At 45.6% G+C, this 18,262-nt stretch overlaps 1 protein-coding gene across 1 annotated transcript in view; it reads left to right on the top strand.

Moving 5' to 3' along the window:
• The first annotated feature begins 346 nt into the window (after window positions 1–346).
• Rab3b (RAB3B, member RAS oncogene family) overlaps window positions 347–18,262 on the top strand; it is a 68,028-nt gene continuing 50,112 nt past the window's right edge. Inside the window, exons 1-2 of the mRNA XM_032900510.1 lie at window positions 347–490; window positions 14,551–14,778. Coding sequence (XP_032756401.1) covers window positions 14,551–14,778 — 228 coding nt within the window. The 5' untranslated portion in view covers window positions 347–490. The remainder of the gene's footprint in view (window positions 491–14,550; window positions 14,779–18,262) is intronic.

Genomic DNA, 18,262 nt, shown 5'->3' with positions numbered 1-18,262 from the left:
CCAGTCTCAAAGGACATGGACCATGAAGGGGTGGTGGGCGGGGCAGAGGATTATACTCAGCTTCCTAGCTCAGTTTTCACTTTGTAGACAGGTTGTGCTCCCTCCTTGAGAGTTTATGAGAATGGAGTAAAAGCATTTGGAAATAGCAAAATTTGACGCCATCATCATCTACATCATCGTCAAAGCCCTCTGAACACCCTGTAGGTGAATGTGGACAGATCATATAGTCACCCAGATATACAGGGTCTGGGGGTTCCCAAGAAGTCCTGGATTCCCTACACCTGCCAGGAACGGAGGGGCGGGACGGATCTTACGTGGGTTCCGCCCAGGGGCGGGGCCTGGACCCAGCGGGAACCCAACCCATCTTCTGCCAGAGCCTCAACCCTCCGTAGCTGAGGTGGGAACCAGACCCGCCCCGCCTGCCTCTCGTCCACTACTGCCAGGTGCAACAGTCCGGCTGCAGTGTGCCGCGAGCCAGCTCTTATCCGAGGTAAGGGGCGCGGCCCCGACCCGGCTCCACACTGCCTGGGAGCAGGGGACCGAGTGCTAGGCAGCCTAGGGAACTCAGAGAGGGGCTGCAGGAGGCCGCCAGGGACCCGCATCGCAGCAGAGCAGGAGTGCTGGCTCGCACTCCGCACCCTGGGATTCCCAGGTCCGCTGGGAAGCAGGAACCATTGGGGCTGGGGGCAGATGAACAGCTACTGCAGGCAGTGAGGGGTGGCTGGGTACATCTTAGGGCAGCAGAGGGATGCTAAAAGGAAGGAGGGGAGGCAGGCGAAAGGGGGCGTGAAGACGGAGAGCTGGGGTGGGCTCGAGGGTCTTTGAGACAAGCAGAAGAGAAGGGCTGAAAGGAAGGGGCTCAGGGCAAGAACGGTGTCTGGTGGGGTTGAGGATCAGGACTTCCGGGATGAGTGAATCAAAGGGTGCAGAGCCTAGCCCCGCTTGTACCAGTGAGAGGGTCTCGGTGGATAGAGACATAGGGGTGGGGCTTGAAGGGGATGGGCTTGGAAGAAGGGAAATGTGGGGAGCCAGCTGGGTCTACTCCGCCCGCAGAGGGAGGGGTGGGGACTACGTAGGGGAGGGGGTCTTGACCCTCTTTGTGGGCGAAGGACATCTAAGTTCTGGTCAGAAAAGAGGAGATGGCGCTGGAATGGATCAGGGTCCTTGCAGCTGGAAGCAGAGAAACCTTGAGGGAACTTGGAGAGTGAGATTGCAGGGATGAGGGGTGTGAGGTGAGAAATGTTATAAGGGTTGAGTACAGCATTGGCACTAGCCGCATCTTGGCTCCTCACAGCATGAGGACAGCAGACACTGGACCAGACTACAATGCCAACTGGAGTCATGGGCAAGAAGAGAATAGCAAACAGGAAAAAAAAAATCATACACATGCAATTCTATCTTGGAGTCAAGCATGGAAAAGACTTTGAGAAGGCAGGATAACAGCCTCTAGAAGCCAAAAGAGGTGTGGAGTGGAAGTGGGGTTCTCCATCCCACCTTCCCAGAATCCACATGATAAGCTGTAGGCTGTAAACGAAATGTGTGTGTGTGTGTGTGTGTGTGTGTGTGTGTACCCCCGTGCAAGCAGATGGAGCACACCCCTTCTACATCCCGAAACAGAAGAGGAGGAGTGCACTTGCTTCTCAGGTCTGAGAACCTAAATTCAAATCTGTAAGAGCCTGGCATCATCTCTGTGCCTGTAACTCTAGTTGTAGGGACAGAGACAGGGTGAACCCCTGGAGCTTGAAATGTGACAGTCTCAAAAGGCAGGGCTGGAGAGATGGTTCCTCAGTCAGGAGCACTTGTTGCTCTTGTAGAAGACAGGGTTCAGTTCTTGGGAACAGCACGTGGCTCGTAACCATCCCAATGCAGTTCCAGGGGAATCTGACACCCTCTTCTGACCTTTACAGGTACCAGGCACTAGTGTGGTGTCTGTACATACACAAATGTAGGTGAGACGTTCATACACATTAAAAATGAACTAAATCTAGGAGTAAAAAGTAAGATGGAGAGCAAAAGAGGATGATGCCCAGTGCCCTCCTTTAGCCTCTGCATGTGCAATGGCACACAAGCACACGGGGTAAGTGTGTCTCTGTGCATACACCACAGATGCATGCATACACACCACACACCACATCACACACACACACCACACGCCACACCACACACACACACACCACACCACACCACACACACCACACACACACCACACCACACCACACACACACCACACCACACCACACCACACCACACACACACACACCACACCACACACCACACACCACACACACACCACACCACCACACACACACCACACACACACACACACACCACACCACACACACACACACACACACCCACACACACACACACACACCACACCACACCACACACACACACACACACACCACACACACACACACACACACACACACAGGGGTAAAAGTGCCCTGTGCATATACAACAGACACATGCACACACACCACACAAACACACACCACACCACATACATAACACCATATACTACACACATACACACAGGGTAAACGTGCCTCTGTAGGTACACCACAGACACAAGCATACACGTCACACACACACACTATGCACACGAATACACACAAATACCACACACACATACACACAAACACCACATACACACATGCATGCAGGGTGCCTTTGTGTGTACACCACAGACACATACATACACACCACACACACACCACACATGCCACACACACATATATACCACATACACACATATACACAAACACCACACACACATGCACACGGGGTAAAAGTGCCTCTGTGTGTACACCACAGACACGTGCACATACTATACCACACCACACACATGTATGCACATTTAACACTACACACATACAACACACCACACACACACACACACACTACACCACATAGGCCACATATACCACACCAATACCACACACACATGTATACACACCACACAAAATAAAAATTAAAAAAAAAAGAGGAAGACCATGGAAGTCAGTAAAGGCCACTTGTGGGAGTCAGAAGCCAGAAGCCATAGTGTGTTGGGAGCAGAGGGATTTGAAGAAGGCAGATGGGTCAGCGAAGTCTCTTAAACATGAAAGATTTAGCTAGCAGTGGGGTAAAACATGCTCCTGTCAGAAGACATAGCATGGGAAAAGGCGAAGGAACGCGATAGGAAAGGAAGCATCAGTGACTGAGAATGAGCTCCCGAGGTCCCTGAGGAGTTCACAGAGCACCTGGCGTGCTGTAGGTGCACGGTGACTGTGGATTGAGTGGGAAATTGCCCCGTGGTTGTAAGAATCGAGGAGAATGACGTGGGTTGACAAGAGTTTTGTAAACAGTAGAGCACTGTTCCAGAGAAGCCCATCGTGGCTGTGCAGGTGTGCCTGGCGTGGCGTCCTTGACTACCTGCTGCCAATCAGAAGGAAGAAAACCAGCACGGATCGAGTCTTGATTGCGTGGAAGGTAGAATGTCTCCGAAGCAACTAGCAGAATGCTAGCCGACATTTAGCAAGTGCTCAATAAATGGTAGCCATTGTGAGAGTGTTTGTGACTATAAGAGTCCTGGGAAGGCAGGGCGGCTGGGCGGGGTTGGTGGTGTTAGGTTGGCAACCAGGAATGGTCTAAAGGAGGGGTAAATTGTAAAATGTGATTTGGAGAAGAATGCATACAATCGAACAAGCTCCACACATATATCCAACTTCCTTTAAAAGTGTCTTAAATTGTAAAATGTGTGTGTGTGTGTGTGTGTGTGTGTGTGTGTGTGTGTGTGTGTGTACATACAAGGTGTATTTTGGCAGTGAGTGTGCCCCTGTGCAGGCATGGAGGTCAGACGACCAGTTGGAGGAGTTAGTCCCCTCCTTCCACTTTCACTTCCAGGGATTCCTTTCTGAGCGTCTTCATGGCCTCTGCCTCTCTTCTTGCTCCACTAATAAATGTTTCCCTGAGGAGGGCAGAGAGTTACATTCATTGACTGTCTTCTAAGTTCCATGTGTTATGTTAGGTACATTGTCCACATTGCCTACAATCTTCCCAACAAAGTTTACTTTATAAAGGAGGGAAACTGTTTCCTTATCTATGTAATAAACGTGTGATAGAACAGGACACTGAATCTAACTGGTTTGATTTTAGACCCCAAACTACTTCCAGCATTTAAGATGCACATGCATATGTACATGTACATGTATATGTATATGTATATGATGTATATGTATAACAAGATGGCTCAGAGGGTAAAGGTGACTGCTAGTAAGCCTGATGACCAGGTCAATCCCTGGGACCTACGTGGTGGAAGGAGAGAACCAACTCCATTAAGCTGTCTTCTGACCTCTTCTATACAGAACATTAACCATGTACACTTACATACTCACATGACACGACATGTGCATGCTGCACACACACACACACACACACACACACAATTTTTTTTTTTTTTTTTTTTAATTAAGAGGCTTTTTAAAGCTATACTGGCAGGCCAGTAGGCCCTGCAGAATCTCCCAGTCTCTGCCTACCCTGTGCTGAGATTGGAGGCACATGTCACCACGTCCAGCATTTTTACCTGGATGCAGGTATTGAACTCAGGTCTGTGTGCTTACGCGGCAAACGTTTTACTGACTGAGCGCATCCCCAGACCCTATAAAGTGTCAGTACTTCCATACTGACTTTAATGCCATAACAGCTGTCCCAGGGACCCATTTGCCAATCATTTTATAGAGAGGAAACTGAGGCCGAGGGTATAATTTGCCTATAGTTGCATAATTAATTATTGAGAATGCCGGGCTCCACCCGAGCCTCTGAGACTTAAAGCCATGGTCAGTCTTCTGACTCCATCACAAAAGCACATCCATTCCCTCTGCACTGTGTTCACCCAGTTGGTCTCTTCCTGCTGAACTCCAGGGCTCTTTCCACATTCACCCCTTTAACCAACATCAGCTTCTTCCTTAAGTGCTCTTTCTTGCTGCCCACGGGACTGAAAGGGTTACTTATTTTTCACAACAGCTCTTTGAGGAGGACCCCACCCCCACCCCCACCCAGCTCAAGTCTGGGACCAAGAATGGCTTCCCAAGATGATTCCTGGGCCTTCATCTGTATTGCTTGTCACGGACACAGTGAGCTACCCAGCGTTATCATTTTATGTGACTGTCACAAAAGAGAGGGATGGTTTGATCGATGCTTATCGCACAAACGCAGTTCTGTGTGCACCGCTGCGCAGTGACCTGTCTGCTCAATCCGCCTCGGGCGGCTGCCTGCTGAGACGCTTTCTGCTTCTCCACCAGATGTCTGTGTCACTCCTGCCCCCCACCTGAGAAGATGCCCTCAGGGGCTTCCATCTGAACATTTCCACTCTGCTCTCTGTCTCTGTTCTCACACAACCCGCTGGGGTAGCTGTACTGTGTCCACATAAGCAGACTTGACAGCACAGTGTGGCAAACACTATGTGGCGGGCGTCCTGACACTCCACCCTGGGAACACTGGCTTACCTGAAACTTGTTACTGTTTTATTTTCCCTAGGCCCAGCCAAATCTGGGAGACATGAGGTAACAGACGTCCTGGCCACCGACTGGCTTGTCATGTGACTTTGGACAAATCGCTGTTCTTTGTGCAACCTCCGTGTTTCTTACCTGGCAAGTGAGGGGGCAGGGAGATCAGATATTTAAATGAGGTCAGCATTTAAAATGTATGCTCTTCACTGGTTAAGCACTTGCTGCTCTTGCAGGGGACCTGGGTATGGTGGCTCACAACCATCTGTAACTGCATTTCCAGAGGATCCAACACCCTCTTCTGGCCTCTCTGTGGACACTGTACACAGGTAGTACACATGTACACATGCAAGCAAAACACCTACACACACAAAATACAAAACTAAATCTTTAAAAAATAAAATGAAACTTTCACTTTTCCCATTCCTCCCCACTTCCTAGCCTTAGCATAACCAAAGGTGGGCACACTTCCTGAGGGTTCTACGTGAACACACACACACACACACACACACACACACACACACACACACACAGACTACCTGTCAACACGGTGAATGAAGTGCATTTATATTCATCCTATTATATAAACTTGACAGCAGCTTCATGTGGGGGGTTTTATCCTCAGGTCAGCACTCTGAGGCTTAGAGCTTGAGTAATTCCCAGGTTCCTGCACTGAGATTCTGGGGAAACTGGGACCAGTATTCAGGCTTCCTGTTAAGATAAAAAGAAGCCCAAGCTCCACCTTTTGAAACTATCTATTATCTATCTATCTATCTATCTATCTATCTATCTATCTATCTATCCATCCATCCATCTATCCATCCATAATCTATCTATCCATCCATCTGTTATCTATCTATCTATCTATCTATCTATCTATCCATCCATCCATATATCCATTCATCCATCCATCCATCTATCGACAAGATCCTCTGTAACCTAGGTTGGCTTTAAACTTGAAATAAAGCTGAAGATGATGTTGAATTCCTGATCCTCCTGCCTCTACCTCCTAAATGCTAACATTACAGCCCTGTACCAACATACCCAGCTTCAAGAGCCCTTTAATCCTAGCAACTTAAGAATGTAAAATTGCTGGACATGTGGGACATATCTGTACTTTGAGTCTGGGAGGCCAAGGCAGAAGTGTCATGAGTTCAAGGTCAGCTGTATAGTGAGTTCCAAAGCAATATTCTACCCCTTCTCCCACCAAAAAAAAAAAGTGGCTCAGAGGTTAAAAGCACCTACTACCCTTGCAGATGACCTAGGTTTGGTTCGGTACCCACACTGGGTGGTGACTCACAACTACCTGTAATTTCAGTTCTAGAGAACCCAACACCTTCTTCCAGCCTTCGAGGGCTCCTGAACCCACGTAGTGCACTTACATTTAAGCAGATTCATACACCTACACAGAAGTAATAGTTTAAAAATATTTCGAAAGCATTACTCTGGGTATACAATGGGAAAAAAGTAATAGGAATTTACATTGGTAGTCTGATAAACGTTTATTGAAAGAAGTAACACTCCCTAAGGGATCGCTATAGAAGTTGGCAGGTGAGAGATGGCCAGAGCCACCCTGAATTCAGGGGCGGGGACAGTTCTTCATACAATAGGCAAAATACTAGAGCCCAAGGGACCAGGAAGACAATTGAAAAAGTTGACTGCAGAAGTGAATTAAAAGCCAGGCATGATGGCACACACCTTTAATGTCAGCACTTGGGAGGCCAGAGGCAGGCAGATCTCTGTGAGTTTGAGGCCAGTCTACTCTACATAGAGTTCCAGGACAGCCAGGCCACACAGAGAAGTACTGTCTCAAAAAACTGAGAGAGGGTTGGGGGATTTAGCTCAGTGGTAGACACTTGCCTAAAGCCCAAGGCCCCAGGTTCAGTCCCCTGCTCGGAAAAAAAAAAAAAAAAAAAAAAAAAAAAAAAAAAAAAAAAACTGAGAGAGAGTGAGAGAGACAGAGAGAGAGAGAGAGACAGAGGAGAGGTGAAATAAAGGGGTCAATAAAATAATAAAGACTGTAACCACAATCAGAACTACGTTGTTTAGATGTAGTTTGTTGACTCTGTTTATGCCATGACTCTATGAAGTAGGTATATTTCCTGATTTTAGGGCAAATACTCTGGCTTACAGAAGGTATGTGACTCGTTCAGGAATGCTGCGGATGGCTAGAGCAGCCAGTTTCAACCTCCCCTAATGCTGCAAGATACTACATCCTGTCTTTGCTGCTAGCTTTGAGCCCTTCCAAAATCCCTTAATTCAAACGGGATACTGATTTCCATCCACCTAACTTTCTTTTCCAGATTTACCTAGAGCATAAAATACGGTAAAGGGCCTGAAATTGAGTTAAGAATCAAAGCTATGCTTTAGTAAAGTTGCTCTCTCATCAGAAAGTTTATTTCTCAGACTCCATCCCCAGGAACTAATTAGGAAAATGAATAAAACCAATAAGGACTTATGTGAAAATGTCCACCGCACTGTTGTGTGATAGACAAGAGAGAGGACTCAGCAGGTGAGGGTGAAGCTTAACGCTCTGGAGTCCATGTTGCGGAAGGAGAGAACTGACACCTAAAAGTTACCCTCTGAGCGCCTCATAAGTAAATAAATGTAACTTAGTTTTTGAAAGACTAGAATAACAACATTTAAGACAAAATTAGTCAATGTGGTAGCAATATGTCTGTCATTCAAACACTTGGATCTCTGGGCCAGCCGGAGTTGTGTCTTATAACACAAGGACAGGGATCCTGTCTCAAAAAAAAAAAAAAAAAAAAAAAGCACAAAACCATGACAACAGCAGCAGCAGCAACAACAATAAAACACCAAACAACAAAACAAAAACACTTTAAAATTCAAAACACTCCTCTTCCAAGCAGGAAGACAACATTAAAGCGATTGGTCAGACAACACATGTTGGTATAGCTATAAATGTTATTTATGAAATATTATTTATGAAGAATTATAAAGTATCAACTTTTGAATGTGCTTTAAAAGCTGAGGACTTTGAAAACAGCTTTTATTTATGTGTGTGTGTGTGTGTGTGTGTGTGTATAAGGTGTGTGTGTGAGTCTAAGGGGTGTGTGTGTATGTGTGTGAATATAAGGTAGGTGTGTGTGTGTGTGAATATAAGGTGTGTGCGTGTGTGAGTATAAGGTATGTGTTGTGTGTGTGAGTATAAGGTGTGTGTGTGTGAATATAAGGTAGGTGTGTGTGTGTGTATGTGTGTGTGTGTGTGTGTGTGTGATGAGCACAGGTAAGTGTGCACTAAGGCCAGAGAAGAGCATCAGGCGTCCTTCTCTACCACTGCCCACCTTATCCACCGAGCTTGGAACTTGCTTTCTTTTTTTTTTTTTTAATTTGTCTAGACTGGCAAACAGCCAGGCCTAGTGATCCTCCATCTCTCCGCTATTGTAGTGCCATTATAGGCATGCGTGAGACCATGCCCAGCTTGTCATGCAGGTGCTGGGATCCAAATCCATGTCTTCATGTTTACACAAGCACTCTTAACCCCTGAGTCATTTCTCCGGTTTGAATCACCAGTTCTTGAAGTAGGATGTGAAAACTAAAAGTGAAAGCTTACGAGCCAATTTAGGTATCCAGTGGTGCCCATCTGTCTCTTCCAACCTCACTGTCTCCTTCCTTGTAAATGCTATCCAGGGCATGTTCCATACTCACCTAGGGAGCCATTTCCTGGTGGCAGATTGATTCAAAGATGAATCTTGGATAAAGACTTGAGAGCTGGGAGCTAAGCATGGGGGCACAGAGCCCACGGGAGGCCAGCAGTAATGTTAAGGAAGGGTTGTTTGTAGCCTTACGTATTTATCTGATCCTTTAAAATATTATATATTTAATGTACACTGTAGCTGTCCTCAGACACATCAGAAGAGGACATCAGATCCCATCACAGATGGTTGTAAGCCACCATGTGATTGCTGGGAATTAAACTCAGGACCTCTGGAAGAGCAGTCAGTGCTCTTAACTGTAGGGCTCTGGCTCTGGGTGGGTGGGGTGGGGACTCTTCACAGCGATCTCTGGCCCTGCTAGGTGAGGGGGGAAAGAACTCAGGCAGGGAGGGGAAACTGCTTCTGCTGCTGTGTCGTGTGTGTGTGTGTGTGTGTGTGTGTGTGTGTGTGTGTGTGTGTGTGTGTGTGTGTCCCGCCACTTGGGTTGCTTGGGCCAGGCTGAGCCAGCAGGAGACTGAGTAGCTAGCGAGGGGTGCAGGGGAGCTTCTGGCAGCGATTTCGGGAGAGCAGATCTCTTCCCCAAGTGGCAGTGTCACATCTCTTATGACAGAAGCTCTCAGATGATGGAGTAATTCCTGCACACCTTTAATTCTGAACATGATTCTTAAATACAGTTTTGGACGGGTCAGTGTCTGACAGCAGGTACTTCCTATTGGTTTGGCCTGAGCTTGGGAAGAGCTCATCTAAATATTCGGGGGCGTGGCCCTGTCTCTAAGACTGATCTGTCTTGAGCCTACGTGACCTGTGGTCACGTCCTCACCTGTGGAGGAGGGGCTTGAGGCTTTGTCCTACATGACTGGTCTGTCTCAAAACCTCTCTACAGGGGGTGTCTTTGGGGGGCATGGAGCTATTGAGGCCCTGATATTCTGGGAGACTGGGAATGCACCTGCCATCCCTTTTAGGGTCTCCCGGCGATTCAACCTACCTAGACCAGGATACTCCCCCCCCCCAGCTGAGGACCCAGGGCCTTGAGCTTGCTAGGCAATAGGCAAGCGCTCTACCACTGAGCTATTGCCTGCCACCCCACACTTAACCACTGATCTCTCCAGTCCCACCCCCCCATTTTTAAAGATTTATTATGTTTATATGAGTACACCTATCTGATTTTTAAGAGAGCTTTATCTTTTCACATTCACTGGCTTCTTGTCCTTATAGTTGATCCGGGAGGTTCATGGAGCCAAATCTACTAGACTCATCCCTTCTTTCTTTTTTTTTTTTTTTTTTTTTTTTTTTTTTTTTCTTTTTTTTGGAGCTGGGGACCGAACCCAGGGCCTTGGCGCCTAGCAAGCGCTCTACCACTGAGCTAAATCCCCCTAACTCCCTTCTTTCTTTTTCACATTCATTTATTTAAAATTTTGTGTGAGTTTGTGCTCTTAGCTACGTACCAGAGTACATGTGTGGAGGTCAGAGGTCATCTTTCAGGGGAGTCAGTTCTCTCCTCCATCACGTAGGTTTCCACGGATGAAACCCAAGTCATCAGTTGCAATCCTGTGCTGTTTCCCACTGAGCCACTGACCCACCTTTTTTCATTGAGAAACAAAACAAATCCCCCAGGAATTCCCCAAAAAAGAATGAGAACCTGAACATTGGTTCACATAGAGTGACTCCATCCTCCTCTGACCACTTAACTCACCCGTGTCTTGTGTCCAGGAAGAAGAGCGGCTTAAGGATTCTAAGCAGGGTACTATGTGAGCCTCTAAGTGAGGCTTCCAAGATATAGAAGAAACAACTGCAAAGATCTGGATTTCACTCACACTTTTAATCCCAGTGCTTGGAAAGCTCAGGCAAGTTCTGGACTGCAGAGCCTATCTCAAAAGACAAAAAGACTAGAGCTGGTGAGATGGCTCAGAGGGTCAAGGAGCTCGCCACAAATTCTGACATGAGTTCAATCCCTGTGAGGGTTTGAATAAGAATGGCCCTTATAGTCTCATATATTCGAATGTTTAGTCACTAGGGAATGGCACTATTTGAAAGGATTAGAAGGATTAGGAAGTATGGCCCTTTTGGAGGAAGTGTGTCACTGAAGGTAGACTTTGAGGTTTCAAAAGCCTATGCTAGGTCCAGAATCTTTCTCTGGACCTGGTCTATAAGCCTCTGAAACTGTAAGCAAGCCCCCAGGTAAATGCTTTCTCTTATAATAGTTGTATTGGTCATGGTGTCTCTTCGTAGCAATAGAACAGTGACTAAAATAATCCCTGAAATCCACATGGTGGAAAGAGAGAACCAACTACTGCAAGCTGTTCTCAGACCTTCACATGTGTGCAGTGAAGCACACACACACACACACACACACACACACACACACACACACACACACACACCACAGAGTAAACGTTAACTTTTTTTAAAAGAAGATGGGTGAAGTCATAAGACCAAGTGTTAAATTGTTGGGTTAGATTTGGATTATGGGGTTTAGATTCAGGCGTTCTATGGAAGGAGAGGATGGTGTTAGACTTGATATGTAGTACATATTTTCTGAATAGATGAATGAGGAATAAAGAATCAAGGTTCCGAAGGACAGAATTACCAGAAATGTTTACACCACTGTGATGTTTACCAGTTTTTAAGGTGTCTATACTGGTTGGTGTTTGTCGCATTGACATATTTGGGGGAAGAGGAACTCTCAATTGAGGAGTTGCCTCCATTAGACTGGCCTGTAGGCAAGCCTTTGGCGGGTACTTTTTAAATTAATGATTGATGTAGGACTGCCTAGCTCACTGTGGGCAGTGTTATTTCTGGACAGGCGGTCTTGGGTGTGTAAGAAAACAGGCTGAGCAAGCCAGTAAGCAATATTCCTCCATGGCTTCTGCTTCCTTCCTTGAGCTTCTGCCTCAGTTTCCCTCAATGAACTGTGGATGGGGATGTGTAAGCCAAATAAACCATTTCCTCCTCAAGTTGTTGTTGGTCAGCATTGTATCACAGTAGCAGAAAGCAGACAAATAGCATGCCAGTCGTTTGTTTGTCTGTTTTAATCTCTCTCAAGTCTTCTGAGAAAATACAAGAGACTGTTCTTCCCATTTCCCAGACAAAGAGATTGAGTGCCCAGAGGGACAAAGTGACTTTTTAAGTCCTTCACGTATGTTCAGAGTTCTGTGATAGGCTGGGATTTCAGCTTAAAGCCAGGGTCAGGGACACAGGAACAGAATACACTAGGTTCCAGATGCTCACTCTGAAGGAGGGGGGAGTAGAGAAGTCTGCAATGATGCAGGTGGCAGCACAGCACTGTGGGAGCAGGGAGCATGGCTCTGCCACACTCAGGGGCAGTGACACCATGGGTGTGAGTGGGCAATCAGAGGGAAAGAGGGCTCCAGGCAGAAGGAACCAAAGGAAAACATCCTGTGACAGAAGCCTTTGGATTACAGTGAAATCACCGGCATATTTTGATTTAAAGATAGCACAGTTAGATGGGCAAATGACTGAGGGGAAAACCTTGAAGAGTTGAGCATTGGTGACCCCATCCCTTCACTGGAAGCCATGTCTATCTATTGGAGGTGGTATCCTCAGGTTCTATCTCTCCACTGTTGGGCATTGTGGCAAAGGTCATTCCCATTAAGTCCTGGAAACCTCTCGCATCCCAGGTCTCTGGGACTTTCAAGAGGTTCCCCCCACCCCCTGCCCCCACCACCTCGGCTGCATATTTCCATTCATTGTCCTGACCCTCTGGGCTTCTGTCCTGTATCCCCCCACCCATACCTGATCTTGTTCCCCTTTTGCCCTCTTCCTCCCCTTTCCCACCTTGATTCCTCCCTCCCTCTGCCTCCCAAGATTATTTTGTTCCCTCTTCTAAGTGGGATTGAAACATCCTTACTTGAGCCTTCCTACTTGTTAAACTTCTTTCAGTCTGTGAGTTGTATCATGGGTATTCTGTACTTTTGGGCTAATACCCACTTATCAGTGAACACATACCATGTATGTCCTTTTGGGTCGGGATTATCTCACTCAGGATATTTTCTAGTTCCAACCATTTGCTGTAAATTCATAATGTCCTCATTTGTTTTTTATAGCTGAATAGTATTCCATTTGTAAATGAATCACATTTTCTGCATCCATTCTTCAGTTGAGGGACATCTGGGTTGTTTCCAGCTTCTGGCAATCATGAATAAGGCTGCTATGAACATAGTGGAGCATGTGTCCTTGTGGTATGATGGAGCATCTTTTGGGTATATACCCAGGAGCAGTTAGCTAGGTCTTCAGGTAGAACTAGTCCAAATTTCTGAGGAACCACCAGACTGATTTCCAGAGTGGTTATACCAATTTGCAATCACTCCAGCAATGGAGGAGTGTTCCTCTTTCTCCACATCCTTGCCAGCATGTGCTGTCACTTGAGTTTTTTTTATCTTAGCCATTCTGATTGATGTAAGGTAGAATCTTAGGGTCATTTTGACTTGCAATTCTGTTGAACATTTCTTTAAATGCTTCTTGGCCATTCAAGATTCCTCTGTTGAGAATTCTGTTTAGCTCTGTACCCCATTTTTTAAACTGGGTTATTTGGTTTTTTGGAGGTTGACTTCTTGAGTTCTTTAAATATTTTGGATATTAACCCTCTATCAGATGTAGGGTTAGTGAAGATTTTTTTCCCAATCTGTAGGTTGCTCTTTTGTCCTAATGACAGTGTCTTTTGCCTTACAGGAGCTTTTCAGTTTCATGAAGCACAGTGAGATGGGGGTAGGTCAGCAGGGGATGGGGTGGGGATCACCCTCTCAGAGGCCAAGGGAAAGGGATATGGGGTGAAGAACTCTTGGACGGGGATTGGGAAGGGGGCAATATTTGGAATGTAAATTAACAAAACAATTCTTTTAAAAAAGAGTGGTGTGTTTAGTCAGTTGGTTCTTTGTGAAATTGGAACTGTTAAAAACTGTTCAGATTTTAGCTGTAGAGCTGTGAGGCACCTAAAATGGTATACGAACAGAGAACAATAGTTCATTCCAGAGCCTGACCTCCAATAGAAGACTCTGTGATCACCAGGTCTCCAGAGTACACTAGGGCTTACCCGACTTGTCATCTGTCTGCTGTTCTGCTAATCATGTTTTCCATTCTTCCATTGTTTTCTGTGGCAACCTTGAGATCAGTCACCGTGTGTGATTCATATTTGAACACCCCCCACCCCGGTGCTCAGCACAGGGCTCACCCCAGAGCAAAGGGCTCAGTAAATATTTGTTGAAAGAATGAATGGGAGGAGTTGGGTTCCACCCCAATCCTGAGACAACATCTGAGGCAGGAACAGTGGTGGGGAAGCTCTGTGTAGTATTTCTTCTGCAATGACCGGTGACCATTAGAAGGTCACTAAGTCACAGCAGAGTGACCACAGGTCTCTCTTACAGATGGCCTCAGTAACTGACGGTAAGACTGGAATCAGAGATGCCTCTGACCAGAACTTTGACTACATGTTCAAACTGCTCATCATTGGCAACAGCAGCGTCGGGAAGACCTCCTTCCTTTTCCGCTATGCTGATGACACCTTCACCCCTGCCTTTGTCAGCACTGTGGGTATCGACTTCAAAGTGAAGACAGTTTACCGTCATGAGAAGCGTGTGAAGCTGCAGATATGGGTGAGTGCTGGGCACCGTGGGCAGAATGAGGTAGAACTCGCTATCAATAAAAGATCTAGGAGGTGGGGCTGGTTTGTGACCTCTGGGTCTTACAGCATCAGAGATCAACGCCATTTCAGTTCTGGGCCTCCACTGTCACACGTTTATTTTACATGTTTATTCTCCTCAGGGACTGGGAGTTCACTTGCTACTGCTTAGCTGTCCAAAAAAACTTTATTCTGGCTTTTATAGAAGAGTGACCAAGAAACCAGACATGAGGGTGACAGACCCTAATTCTACTTCTCCCACTTATAAGCCATGGAAACATGCCTAAGTTATTTAACCCTCTGGACCACCCTTTCCTTCAGAGGGGATTATGATCTCATCGAATTACTTAGTATTGTTTCTGGGACATAGTACATGTGCCATAGATATTAGTTATGGATTAATTATCTATTGTTACATAACAAATTACTCTATGGTATAAACCAAGAGCAATAATTGATCAGCTCACAGTTGCAGTGGGTCTAACAGTAGGGGTTGCTTGGGCTTTTCGTGAAGTGTAGCCAAATATTGGCTTGAATTGTGGGCAGCTGAAGGGTCTGGTGCTGGAGGACCCACTTCCAAGGTGGCTTACTCACATGTCTGGTGCTGGCTGTTGGCCTGTCGGGCTATCTTAGCGTCTTCATGGAGCTGCTTCAGCATCTTCATTGTATGGTGACTGGTTTTCCCCCAGGGGGAGGTCCAAGAAATCAAAGGAGAAATGGCAACGTCTGTCATATGGCCTGAGAGTGTTCTCTTGGTCACTGAGTGTGGAAAGAGGCTACCCAGAGGTCCAAACCCTGGGAGGACAGGAACATGGAGGACTGGCAGTCTTGGAAGTGGGAGACTCTGCTATTGCTATCTACCAATGGCACTAAGAAAATACCTACTTATTTCAGAAGCTGGCCAGAGTACTTAGCAGTATTTAGCGCTGCACTTAGAAATCTTGAAAATTTGTGAAAGTATTCAAAACGTAATGTGCCATTGCATATTATACGTACTAAGTGTATAATAATATATTGGAAGAATCTACATCTATTTTTAAAAATTATTTCTCATATATTAGTATACATAAATGTTATGAGGGACATAGCATTTTTTTTTTGAAACAGTGTCTCATTTTGTAGCCTGGGCTGGCCTTGAACTCACTGTGGAAATCCACCTCTTTCTGCTTCTTGATTGTTGGGATTAAAGGGTTATGCCACTTATAGTATTTTAACATAGCAGCCCTGTTTTACAAAGAAATAAAAAAACACTCAGAAATAAACTTGTCTTAGGTCAACCACACAGCTACAAAGTGACATTTGAACTCAGATCTTCACATTCTGAATTATGCATTTTTTCTACACTGTGTACCTGAAATCTTAGGCATTTCAATTTATAGTGTTAAATGTTAATTCCTAGAGAGATGAGTGTCCTTTGACTCTCCATTAAAGACACAGAAACATCATAAATGATTAGAAACAAGAGAAACTATGAAGGTCCTCTAATTTATTGGACCTCCAGTTGTGGTGCAACCACACCAACAACACTTGGGGATTTGTTAGAAATCCACTCTTTGGCCTCACCACAAGCATAAGGGTTCCAAAATGTTGGAGGCAAGACCCAAAAGCCTATGGTAGCTGGTGGTTTTAAGGCAGGCTAGAATTGAAGAATGGCTGGTGTAGTCTAACACCTTGGGGTGAGAGTTGGGATATATGAGAACACCTACTGTGTGCTTTCACCTGTATTATTTGATGTCAACTCCAGCTCAGGAATGCATGGGAGCACATGTATGTAGGGTGTGATGATCTACCCTTTGAAACTAGATCAAGACTGTGAGAGAAACACAGACAGCTCTTGCCATTGGCCACATGGTATGTGTCTGATGACTCCTCGGGGAACTGAAGAAAATACTAGAGCTTGTTTTTAAAATCTATTAATATAAAATAAATTCATTTTACTATGTAGATTGGCATGGGTTGATCTCCTTCTGTGATTTCTATACAGATAGTCATGCAGCTTCCAGCTGAAAAGTCTTGTGCCCTTCTTAGGACTTGGCAAGAGTGCCTCCCTCACACATTCCTGGACTGAGAGCCTTTGCAGTACTGCTGTGCCTGGCTTAAGTAGATTTACCAATTATGCTATGTAGATTTAACTGAACGAACCCCCCACAGGGGTGTGTGCCTTTTAAAGAGCCCTGTAGAGAAACCTCCTCTTGGTCTTTGCTAAGTATAGTGACTCCAATTGACTATAAGAAAGTGGCTGACTGATTCGTCTTCAACTTCCTGGCACAAGTTGTCAGTCATGTTTCCGGGTAAAATCAGTGAGGACAGAGAAGATCCAACTTAGTCAATCTCATTGCTTTGCTTAATTTTTTTTAAACTTTTATACTGTTTATATTAAAATTTAAATGTTCCATTCTTACTGTGTCTATATATGTGTGGATGGGGTGGATGGATGGATGTGTGTGTGTGTGTGTGTGTGTGTGTGTGTGTGTGTGTGTTCATGTAGAGAACAGATCAATTTTAGAAAAAAGTATATATCTATCTCTATCTCTATCTCTATTTATATCTATCTATCTATCTATCTATCTATCTATCTATCTATCTATTTATCTGTGTGGGTTGTTCCTATGAATGCAGTTTCTAAGGAGGCCAAAAGAGGGAGTCAGATACCCTGGAACTGGGGTTAGAGACAGTTTCAGAGATCCTAGATGGGTGCTGGGAACCAAACTGGGGTCTTATTGAAAGGGTGGTATCTGAGCCCCCTCTCCAGCCCTAAGTTTCTCCATCTGCGTGTGGGGATCACACTGAGGTCATCAGGCTTGAAACATTAGGGGGTAAGCAGCTTTACCCATTGATCTGTAACCCCAGCCTGGGCTTCTTCCTCCATTACGCCCCCCACCTCAGTGTTTAGAACAGGATCTCTCATTAAACCCGGAGCTCACCAAGTCAACAAGGTTAGCTGTCTGAGTAGCACCAGGGACGCTGTGTCTGCTTTCACAAAGCTAAGATTGTGGGGTGTATAATCACACACGGCTTGTACACAGTGCTGGGAATCTGACAAGGTCCTCAGGCTTGCATAGCACTTTACGGACTGAGTCACCTCCCTAGCTCCTGTTTCATTTTTATGTCTCTTAACATTTTGTGCATGGGAGTATGCATATATAATCTATGTGCATGCGGTGCCTAGTCTTTTCTTCCTTAGATGGATATGTTTGGAGAGCAGGGTGATAAGCATGCAGGGTGGGCACAGAAGAGTTTTCACAAAGATGGATTTGCATCTTAGAGAAACTTCTGGCTTCAGATAAAGGATGGATGGAAATGAGATAAAGAAACTGTGGTTTAGATACAAACTGTATCATCAAACCATGTGCATTAAATACACTTTAATGCATTGGTTATACATTGTGAAACCATTTTAAAAATAATAGATATTGACCAAGCTATAAAAGAAAGGGAAAATTAAAGTCACCCAGTAG

Source organism: Rattus rattus, chromosome 1, assembly GCF_011064425.1.
Source record: "Rattus rattus isolate New Zealand chromosome 1, Rrattus_CSIRO_v1, whole genome shotgun sequence".
Taxonomy (NCBI): Eukaryota; Metazoa; Chordata; class Mammalia; order Rodentia; family Muridae; genus Rattus; species Rattus rattus.
This window is presented reverse-complemented; position numbering and strand designations above follow the sequence as displayed.